Source organism: Zerene cesonia, chromosome 28 (assembly GCF_012273895.1).
Source record: "Zerene cesonia ecotype Mississippi chromosome 28, Zerene_cesonia_1.1, whole genome shotgun sequence".
In the NCBI taxonomy this organism is placed as follows: Eukaryota; Metazoa; Arthropoda; class Insecta; order Lepidoptera; family Pieridae; genus Zerene; species Zerene cesonia.
Genome location: NC_052129.1, coordinates 4,041,751 through 4,053,761, shown reverse-complemented (window position 1 = coordinate 4,053,761; position 12,011 = coordinate 4,041,751). Strand labels below are relative to the sequence as shown.

The window sequence follows — 12,011 nt, the reverse complement described above, 5'->3', positions numbered from 1 at the left end:
TAAGAATCTTATGGTGTAATGAATGCCTATCGATATACGTGTTTGGTGGGGAGAATAATTCTTAGGTTTTATTGTTTACTCTATTATTATTTTTTACAATAGACGAATTTATTCAACGATATGAATTGTATATAAAACCGTCATATACAAAAGATTATATTTAATAGAAAATAAGGTATAGAAGTTTACAAATTAGGAATTTTAGGAAGATATATCAAAACCATTTTCACATCTGGTTAGTGTTCGTTGTTACACGTACTTACTCTCAACAACAACAATTTCTAGGCGGTAAACGGCCAGTGTAGGTTAGTTATGTATATTATTTAATACTCGTAATACTGCTTCTTCGTTGATAAGTATAGTTATATATAAGGAACCCTCCATACCTAAATAACCCTTTAAATATTATCTTTATATCTCATACGAGGGTAAAGTAAGTTGTTGTGGAATTAATAGAACACCCCGTTTTTTTTTCAATTTTGTTGTGTTTTGTTCGGAATTTATCTACAACTAGCTGTATCCCGCGGCGTCACTCACATGGTACCCGGGTTAAAAGTTACCTATGTGCTAATCCAGACTACAAGCTATCTCTGTACCAAATTTTATACGGATACGATAAGCTACTCTTGCGTGAAATAGCAAACATCCGTTCATCCATCCATACTTCAAAATATTCGCGTTTATAATATCAGTAGGATTAACTAATCCTTTAGAATAACTGTCGTACTATTCCTTGAATACGCATGATATCACAATTCTCCGTAATTAGGGCTATGTCTAATATATAAAATTCTCGTGTCACAGTTTTCGTTGCCATACTCCTCCGAAACGGCTTGACCGATTTTGATGAAATTTTTTGTGCTTATCCGGTATCTATGAGAATCGGCCAACATCTAATTTTCATCCCCCTAAATGATAATAGTAAGGCAGAACAGCGTTTGCCGGGTCAGCTAGTATCAATATAGAATGGAATATACCTACGGTTGGTATTACTATGTGCAATCCTTGACCGTTGATTTTATTGCGCTCGAAATAGTGTCAAGCTAATTTAGCCCTTACTGGGAGTAATTATAAAAGTAAATTTATTTCGTATTACGTGCATAGCGTTTTGTACAAAACGCTAGCGTATTTTTCCAATATAAAAAGAGTATGCATTGTGATCACATTTTTCAGTTCTCATACATTTTAAGTTCTTTTTTTTCAGTACCGCTGTTTAAAATTGATTTGTTTAACCTATATTTAGAAAAATGTTTTTTTCTTTATTTCTTTTTTTCTTAATGTCAATGAGCTTTGGTAGTCGCTTATACTTTTGTAAAATGGTACAGTCAGCAAGGAAAGCCTACGAAAAATGTAAATGAGTACAAGTAAAAATAAGAATAAAAATTCGCATATAACAACAATTTAAATACTTGTCTGCTAGCGTCGACATCTAGCGTTGCTGACCGTACAGAATACGATATTATATAACAACATAAATCATACATGAGCGAGTCGCACGCGCGTACTCATATTGTATATTATATACCTAATTGCGGGCGAATCACGATTTATTTATCACTACGAAACATATTATCAAGGACCACAGCTGATTGATCTGGTATAACTCGCTATTGGACGGCCCAGGGTGTTACTGTGACGTCTTAAGTGTATGCTATATGCAATTTTAGTGAATTATCTCAGAATTGAAGTTGTATATTCCAGAAACTGGTAAAGCTTAAGGGAAATGGTTATTCGAACTTATGTTGGATTACGTGTTTATAATACGCGATATGTGAATTTTCTTGATACATTTTTTTGCTAGTTATCTCAGGAATAGCCTTCTTTTTTCGTAGATTTTTGTTTTACCAAGAAAGCTAGAAGTGTTCTTTTAGTTTTATATTTAATTTGTCTCCAGTGTGATGTGAATCGTGATTGGTCCACCAATGGGAACGTGTTATGCTTTCAAAAATGTACAGTAAAACATAGAAACTTTTTTGTAGTCGGTTAGAATTTGCAAGTGCATAATCTTTCACACCGATTTACGATTGCGCAATATTTTGTAATCAATTTGGGAGTTTTTTGAAATGTTAATGTCCTAATATTCTTAATTAGACTAGATGACCTAACAAACGTAGATAATTTTATGAATTATTTTTGTATGGTTTTTGGCAATCTTTCTTCATAGCAGCCGCTTGTATATAAATAAAAAATAAACAATTTATTTTTAAAAATTAAGATTAGTTAAGCCACTTTCGAGATTGACGTATAGGTTTGTTTCAGAGATCACTGTGTGACTGTATAGTAAATAATAAGTAACCAATAAGAAAACGCGTTTGATTATATATCGTCGGGATACATAAATACCGCTTGTTGTTGCGTTTTTAAAACTTCGCTGCGCGTACGCAGAACGCGGTGTCAAATCCCCAGTTTCGTCACTTGAATAACAATTTGTTGGCATTGATTTAAGGACGAAGAAAGTGTTGTCGATTTGTATGGGATTGTTTGTAACATACAAACTAGCAAGAACGAAACGGCTTAACAAAAATACAAAAACAAAACAATTATGTTGTACCTATTTTGTTATTTCTAACTGGTAATAATTTTTGTCAATTTTTTATCTGTAAAACATCATGTTTCTAAAGAGATGATTTAGCACACTCTATGCAGTTTATCAAATGTGAAATAGGTCGTCGTTTAGGAGTATCGTGCGGGGGAAGTAAATTTGGGAAAACGAACATGATCCATAAATAATAGTTGCTTCATAAAATATTAAATATTTTTGAAGGACAGAAGAGATGGGTACTCATTAATTCGAATATATGTAATCTTAATCTATACTAATAATATAAAACTGAAGAGAATTTGTTTCTTTGAACAAGCTCACCTCAAGAACTGCTGGACCGATTTGAGACATTCTCTCAACTGTGGATATTGACGTGATCTCTGAGTGTAAGCTATATTTGAACCACAGGCGAAGCCAGGGACAGGACCTCTTGTTTTAACATAATATATAATTAAATGAAACATATGCCTACGCATATAGATAGGTACCCTTAGATTACTCAGATAAGTACTTGAAGCTTGTACCTATATGTTAATAATACTATGTATGAGTTGAGGCATTATATTGTTATACTGTATTCCCTTATAAGTTGACAATTACTCACAAATATTTAAAGGCTGCCGATTTATTTGTAATGCCTTATACGCTGGTTCCCAAGGTATTACTGTAAAAAATGTATGCGATGACAATGGATTAAATAACTTTTATGATTTTAGTGTTAAATTCTTATTACAATTAACGTACCATGAATAAACTCAAACTCAAATGGTTATTAATATCTTGTATTATGTATTTTACATGAAACGCATTATGTATTTTGCAGAAATCGTTCTCTGTGTTTCGATTTTTTTGTTTTTGGGATTCTGTACACAAAGGACAAAACGAGAGTTTGTCTGTCATTGCGGCCGTCTAAAACCTGTGTCTCATGAACGGTGATAGATAGGCGATCGAAATTTTCGGAGATTATGTAAATCCGTTGCCGTATATAATAACGTATAATAGATTATCGAGGTTAAGCAACGGTTATGAATTGGATGGGTGACCAGTGTTTCTTGCAGTCGCTCATTAGATTATTTCTCAGCGAGTCCGATGCGATCTGATAAATGTTGAACTTAAATGCTCATCTTCAGGTTATTATTTCATTTAATCATAGTTAGTTAATTGTTTTAATTAACTAAATGTATGATAAAATGGAATAAGACGCTGATGATACAAATATGTACCTATTATAAGAATGTCAAATCTCCATTACCTACACACATCGTATTTCAAATACAATACCTACTTCCATTTATTGTATGTGTTAAATTATTCTATTGTATCGTATATCGTGTCGTGTCCGCGTCGTTTATACGCGGTGTAATCGATACAATAACAAATAATATTTGTATATGTGTGTGTACTTATTCGTAATAAATATAATATTCACGTGTGTGCATTATTAAAGCCATAATATAAAAGTGTGTGTGTGTATTGTTACAGCCCGCCCACATTCAAGACGCTCACACCGACGTCACGCACACAGCTAAAGCAACAGTTGATGCGAGAGCATGCGCAGGAGCAGCTGCGGAGAGAATCTTTACAGGTGAGCTTGAGTTATTGTATTCTTTACTGAGAAGTTTAAAATTTTTTTATGTATTATAGCTTTATAAATAAATTTTATAAATCGCAAATATATTTTCGTAAAATCGAAGTGCAATATGTTATAGATATTATTGAATATTTATTAGTTAATTGTTAGTTGACAAGCATGTCTATCTTGGCTTCGTTCATTGTAGTTAAAACAAAAAACTATTCCTTTCAGCATTCAACGGTTTGTTTTTACAATCATTAGCTTACTCAAAAAACCAATGTCACTGCTAGGTTATTGTGAGTAATGCTCTAACGTTAAGCTCTAAACTAAAGCAATAAGCATTAGAAACATAAATATGGGTCTCTATTACCTTTAATAAATATAGAAAAACCGCAATATAATGACAGAATGAACTAAAATGGAAATTGCAGACAGACTATACGTGTATATTTTTAATCCTGGCCATCCTAATCAGGATATTAAGATATTGAAATCCCGTGTCCCCTAGTAGGGTATGGAATATATTATATACCTTTACCTGATAGATAGCCTTAAATGTCACTTAGTGAAGATGCAGTTATCTAATGGTGAAATCGGTTTTATAGTTTTTGTGTGAAAACGTTACAAACATGTTTCCTTTTATAATATTAGTTTATATAATAAAATACATGATATCGCAGGCACAACAAGCAGGTCAATCAAAGGAGAATGGAGAAGAGAAGAAGAAGTCGAGTCCAGCGGAGGTGCCGAGGATCACGCCACACGTGGAACTGCCGCCACAGGTGTTACAGGTAATCTAGAATTTTCTGCAATACCATAAATCTGTTCAGGCGCACCTTGGCGCGTCTATACAAATGTCTGTGTCTATACAAAAGTTCTTTTGTCTGTCTGTCTGATTTTTATTACCCGTAAAGCTCACCAATAAGTTCGACACTGGGAAAACAATATACACAATGTGTACGAGTGTGTGTATAATTTAAGTATTTCACAATCTTAATAATATACTGTATCTCTTTATTACATTAATATAAAATTTCGTCTCTTAGCGGGTTGATCTATCATATTTACGGCATTTTTGGCACTTCCTGTTAACGCAGTGAGCCGATTAGCTAATGAGCTAACATATCCCTCAATCTACGTACGTCATGTGTCTCATTCGATGAGAACACCACAATTGTAAAGATAGCATATCACTTGTTTGGCATAAAACATCAGACAACGCCGACGGTGTCATCATTGTAAATAGGAAGGAATTGTATCACGGAAATTAAGGTGGATTTCTTTTATCTATAAGATACTTCAGGTACCTTTTAGATGAATATGCTCCAAGCATGTTCTAATTTCAACTAAGACACGTTTTCACTTCCAATCAGGTGAAACAGCTGCCAAATGTTAACCTATAAATATTTTTTATATAAATACTAGCTAACCCGGCAAACGCGGATCTGCTTGACTCTTATCATTTAGGGGTATAAAAAGTAGATGTTGGCCGATTCTCAGACATACACGATAAGCACACAAAATTTCGTGAGAATCGTCCTAGTCGTTTTGGAGGAGTAAGGTAACTAACATTATGACACGAGTCAGAGATTCTTAAGAGAATATTTAATTCGTCCTTTATGTTCTCGACCCATTACGACCTATTTAATACAGGAAAATATACAGACTAATGCTATAGTGAGTAACAAATATCCCCATTCCAGGTGCGAACAGTTCTGGAGAACCCCACCAGGTATCACGTGATACAGAAACAGAAGAACCAGGTGCGACAGTATCTCAGTGAATCATTTACTCCTCAAGGCCAGGTTGGTATTCGATGATAACTTGGAAGCTCAAAATTTGCTTCTTTTTTTGTTAAGAATAACTAATTCCTCTAAAAAAAACATTATTTGCGTTGCGATAATGTTTCAGCTGTTTATTTGACGGATTTCTGATAGCATGTACAAGGAAAGAAATCAATTAATAAAAAAATATCGAAAAAATATAAAAAAATAGATGTAAACGTATTAATTTCAACATTTTTAAGGTATCCTCAAATGGCCGCAGTGCGCCTGCGCAATCAGCGCCAGAACTCAGGCGAAATAACTCGCCTGATCGAGCGTCTTCGTCTGGTCTCATGAGTCCTGGCATCTGTTCTGGGGGCGGTAACTCCGAAGTAAGGAAGCTAGAAATATATTCATTGATAAATTATATACCCGAAACAACAATTAACTTGTGTACACATGTACAATATATCGCCTGCCATAATGTAAATTTTATATGTGATCCTTTTCTTACCCATATATTCATATCTGTTATACGTGAATTGCAGACAGACGAGTTCCTAGAAGATATCCTGTCACTAGACGGTGGGGCGGGTCCCCTCTCGTCGTCGGAGCCCGCGTCCACCGCCAGCTCGGTGGCCGGGGACTGCGCCCTGCTCACCGACGCGGACATGCACGCGCTCGCTAAGGACAGACAGAAGAAGGATAACCATAATATGAGTGAGTTCGCTTTTGTTATTCTTTAGGTATCCTTCATTATTGTTTTCTTTCGTTATAAATAACACTATTTTCATCATCACCATCACCATCACCACCACCACCACCATCATCATCATCATCATCATCACCATCTCTAACATTTTCGTTATCGTTATCATCAATATATGTGTACCTTATTGCAAAGTTTTCATTTATCATTAGGAAAGACAGTAGAGTTATCGTTTCTTTTGTATCAGTTTAAATGCACTAATACTAGCTCAAAGTGTTTTCGTTTTTTATATATTTTCATGTCCCAAATATTCGTAATCAATCAATGTGTTTTGAAATTTTTTGTTATTTTCATATGAATTATCATGAAATTCTTCATGTGTTTATTTAGGATCTCGATTTGTTTAGCCGTTATCAACACTATTTATTAACGAGGATTAAAATATTATATGGTATTATGTGAAAATATGATTGTATATCTGGCATAATCGATATCTAAAATAACGCGTAAATTATTAAGTAATTAATTACGCATTATTTGCATAACAAATATTACTTCTGAAAACATATTCATGTAAGTTATAAGAGAATGGAGAATCGTTAGGGTAAAGTATTATGATAAAATTAATAATAAGAAATCTTGGTATTTTTATAACTGATTAGGTTATTTAAACAAATATAATCGTGTGGAAAAAGCTATAAGATCGAAAATAGTAATTTTAATTTCTATAGAAAACTCAAAATGTCACTAATAACTATTCAATTAAATTCCAGTCGAGCGCCGCCGTCGCTTCAACATAAACGACCGCATCAAAGAGTTAGGGACCCTCCTGCCCAAGAACAATGATCCCTTCTACGAAGTGATACGCGACGTGAGACCCAACAAAGGGACGATACTGAAGAGCAGTGTGGACTACATCAAGTGCCTTAGAGATGAAGTTAACAGGCTCAAGCAGAGCGAGCAGAGAAGGAAGCAGATAGAGTTGCACAATCGGAAACTCATGTTGAGGATACAGGTACTATTCTTATCAATTGACTTCAAAAATGGAGGAGTTTAACTTTTCATTTAGAAATTTTCTGCCTCCCAAGGCCATTTAGTTATTATTAAAGAAATGTTTAATTCCAGCATAAAAACTTCCTATGTCTTGAGTCTTAAACTATGTCTATGCCAAAGAAGATAGAAGTAAGAATATTATGTTTTTCTGTAAATAAATACATGAAACCAACTAACATAACTTGCAAGTGGCTCCTAACCTGAATTGAATCTTGCAATTAAATATTCATTGTTTTTAATTTTATAGGTCTGTCTGCCCTATATTTTTTAGTCTAGTCGATTCGTTATCTTCCATTAATCGATTCCTATTTCTTTATTACTATGGCATTTAATTAAAATGCTTTATAAATGAGTTTTTTTTTTAAGAATAGAAAAAGGCCGGGAGGCTATGCTTTGCTACGGTTTGGCAAAAAGACGCGGGTTCGAATCCCGTTGCGTGATCAAATTTCTTTGAAAAAACTTCTTCCTCGACACAATTTATCCTAGTGTGTGATCAAGGATTCTTAATTTCTATGTGTCACAATTTTTTTTTGTAGAAAATAAATCATTGTTTATTGTTATTTTTAGGAACTAGAGCGACTGGCAAAATTGCACGGGCTGCCTATATCTAGCGAGGGCTGGTCCTCCCCTCACGCGGAGGACTCCGGAGTGGACACCGCGCCCTCAGAGCCCTTCGCGTCGCCGGCTAGGACTCAGCAGGTGAGTGCGACTTGAGTTTGAGACGGGCTCGAAGGACTATTTTGTTAGATATGAAGGCTGTTGGTCGAATGTGCTCTTAAGTGGGCTAAAAAGATCATTTTTGTTAAAAAGATTCATAAAACCAATATCCAATTCTTTAGTTTATAATTTATGTACAATTTGGCAGAATTACAAGGCTGTCTTCTTTCTATTTTGTCGTCTTGTATGATTGTCGATTACCAACTTCATTAGTGACATTTTAGTAGTTCGATTGAATATAATTTAGATGCTGTTTTGGTCAGAGGTGATAAATGTATACATTAATTAACACACCACTCGAAACATCAAAACATTTTATAGTTTACATATATTACTGTACGTAGGAAAAAGGACTGTAGAAACAGATACTTGGTTTACCTCATGGAATGTTATCCTATTTATAATTCTATTATTAAATTATTTAATTAATAAATGGATTTTCCAGCAAACAATGAGTCAACAAATGCTGGGTCAGGGCTGGTCGTCGCCGCACTCCACGGACTCTGGTATGAAAAGCACGCCCGAGCCGTATGCCTCGCCTGCGAGGACGCAGCCTGTACGTATACGTAGTGTTATTTACTTGTCTAGATTCTACTACTTCGGCTATTGACAATATTGAAAAGATATTTTTCAATTGTGTGAAATTATAAACTTACTCCTCCCCTCTATCTAATTTCTCTCTGTACGTCTGGTTGTCTGGAAGAAATCGCTATATAGCTATAAGACCGCCAATTGTTTATATTGTATTTTTGTAGTTTTTGTTAATAGCTATAAAGAATAAATAAATAAACAAACTTTTTGGTTAAAATAATTTTAATATGGTTAAACAAATACACGTTTTGATTGTTACAGAATCAACTGAATTTTCTCACTTGCATGTTGAATTTTTAATTCTGGCGATCCTAATCGGCAAAATCCTACTATCCTACTAATATTATAAATGCGAAATTTTGTAAGGATGTGTGTGTGTGTGTTTGATACTCTTTCACGCAAAACTTCTAAACCGATTGCAATGAAATTTGGCACGTAGATAGTTGTACAACTGGAATAAAATATAGGCAACTTTTTATCGCGATATTCCTACGGGATACAGACTCACACGGGTGAAACCGCGGGGCGCAGCTAGTAAGATAATGTTATAAAAGTATTATGTTGTCTCCGTCGTGTGAGTTTGAATTAAATCTAAAAGAGAGTTTAAAGTGAGTCTAAAGGAGTCGGTTACATACTTCTATACAGGTGAAGCTAATAAAAGCGTATTCAAAAATTATTTAATTGAACTGAGAGCCAATAATTATATGATATCAACACCTTTTCACCTAATTAAGTCAAACTAATAACTTAAAACGTAACGTTTTCAGGATGTAATGGTGCCCAAATCCGAACCAGCTCCTCTCATGGAACTAAGCGACCCTCCGCCGGACCTCTTGCGAGATACTCCCGCTGGTGAACCGCTTTCCGCATTGGATGCTTTAGGTATAATTATTTATATAAGTCATACATATATATTAGTGTATCATATACTTCTAATACTTAAATATTAAAAATTGTTTTCCTGGTTTGTTTAAATTATACTGTCCCGTATATGATGACGCTTTAATCATATTCAGAATTCACATTTAAAGTTATTAGTTTTATAATATTAACTGCATATGTATTTAATATATTTTGATAAACTATAAACATAATATTCCGCTCTGTATGAGCGTATGTATTTAAAAAAAAAATATGCCTGAAAATGGATGCCTAGAGATTAGACCTAGGGTTTATATACTCCATAAATTTAGGTTTTATTTGGATTTCGGAGCGGTATATTTATTCGAATTAAGATGTTCATATTTTTTTTTTCGAACTTGATATCAATACATCAATACTCACTGATATGTCTAAATTGGTCATTCCCAGATGGTTTGAAGCTGGGTTCGTGTTCGCCTCTCAGTCGATCGGACGGTTTGTCCCTCGACTGCTTGGAGCCGGACCTGTGCCTCGAACCAGTGCCTGAGCATCTGTTTAACCATAAGGATATTAAGGTGATTTTTTTTTATATATATTTGTTTTATTTTCTCTCAGTACATTAGCCATCTCCATTTATTTTCTTTCGTTTAACCTGGTAGCATTTATTAACTCAATTTATTACTTGGTAGTAGAATTGTAGAACTTGCGTGTCAACATTTTTGGATCCCAACCATGGGATGGTCCAGGTCCAGGCATACAGAAATATACACATACACACGAAGAATCATATATACATAACACACATTTACATATACGCATTCAGTATACACGCACACGCGCGTGCACTTTCACTTACACATGCGCACAAACAATTATGCAAATCATAAAGACGTTGGTGGTTATTACCGCTAAGTATCATCAAAATCCGTTCTACGATTTTTGCATGTAAGAGTAACGTACATTCCTACAATGCCAAACTTTCGCGTTTGTAATATTCGTAAGATTCAAGTTATTGATTAATTATTTTTTGAGATAAAGTAACCCACTTTCGTTATTTTTAACTCAACTGTAACGCTATATTTTTATATCATTAAGTAAGTTATCTTCATTATATTTTTCACGTGAACTTTATGAACATATTGTGTGTCCAGATGCGACTATCCCCGCCGCCGGGGTTGCTCAGCGGCGAGGAGAGCGAGGCCGTGCTCAACTTGGCGCAAATAGAAGATCTCATGGACGACGATTCGCACAATCCCGTCACGCAAGGTGATTCATTTATTTTATTTTCTATGGTGGCTCAATGATGAGAACCTCGCACCTAAAATCGATAAGCCGGGTGTACGAGACCAGGCGAGACATCTGCCAACCCGCACTTGACCAACGTGGTGGATTATAGCCTAAACCCTCTTACTATAGGAGGCCTGTATATGTATTTTTTAATATGATAGAGTAAGCAATCGAGCAGGTGGGCCACTTGGTGCGAAGTATGCGGTCTTTTATAGGTTTGAAGGCCGACAGAAGGCCTTTCAAAAATGGAAGAAAGCCTCAATGTCGTAAATGTTCAGGAAAACTGGTCGTAGATGGTTCCAGAGGTTTATGCCGCTCTTAAAATGTTAGAATAAGCCTCATTGTATTTCAATTATAAATTTAAGCAATTAGCGACCTTATCGCTACGTAATACGAACTGTTTTTTCATGAAACATCGTTTTTTCTTCTATTTTAACAGTAAATGTTTAATTTGCAGGCGATCCAATGCTGTGCTCCTCCCCGACCTCCCAGCTGGGCCTCAGTGCAGCCGTGGCCGACGCCGCCGACCGAGCTCTGCTGCATATTGACCTGTCCTCGCACCATACGGGTATTGTACACTATTATGTATTTAATTATGGTCGTGTTTTTTTTTACACCTGAACTATGTTAATTAATATTAAAATGAGGAATGATTTTTGTTTTTTTGTAGTATATTGTATGTGTAAAATAATTTTGTAGTACATAATACGATCGATATGCAATTATGATAAATAAAATACTGTAATAAAATCGATGTCGCTACAGAGTCGTCGCTGCTGGGCGACACGTCGCTGGGCGTGGGCGCGGGGCTGAGCGACAGCTCACTGCCGCTGCTGCTGGGCCACCACCACGCGCCGCACCACTCGCACTCGCACGCGCACCACTGCTTCGACATGGACCTCGGCGCATAGTGTG

At 35.3% G+C, this 12,011-nt stretch overlaps 1 protein-coding gene across 1 annotated transcript in view; it reads left to right on the top strand.

Annotated features, from left to right (window-relative positions):
* LOC119837562 (transcription factor EB) overlaps positions 1–12,011 on the top strand; it is an 85,280-nt gene that overhangs the window by 72,307 nt on the left and 962 nt on the right. Inside the window, exons 2-14 of the mRNA XM_038363184.1 lie at positions 4,025–4,127; positions 4,796–4,906; positions 5,819–5,920; positions 6,142–6,270; positions 6,427–6,598; positions 7,361–7,602; positions 8,208–8,339; positions 8,803–8,913; positions 9,716–9,830; positions 10,260–10,384; positions 10,961–11,075; positions 11,554–11,664; positions 11,862–12,011. Coding sequence (XP_038219112.1) covers positions 4,025–4,127; positions 4,796–4,906; positions 5,819–5,920; positions 6,142–6,270; positions 6,427–6,598; positions 7,361–7,602; positions 8,208–8,339; positions 8,803–8,913; positions 9,716–9,830; positions 10,260–10,384; positions 10,961–11,075; positions 11,554–11,664; positions 11,862–12,007 — 1,714 coding nt within the window. The 3' untranslated portion in view covers positions 12,008–12,011. The remainder of the gene's footprint in view (positions 1–4,024; positions 4,128–4,795; positions 4,907–5,818; positions 5,921–6,141; positions 6,271–6,426; positions 6,599–7,360; positions 7,603–8,207; positions 8,340–8,802; positions 8,914–9,715; positions 9,831–10,259; positions 10,385–10,960; positions 11,076–11,553; positions 11,665–11,861) is intronic.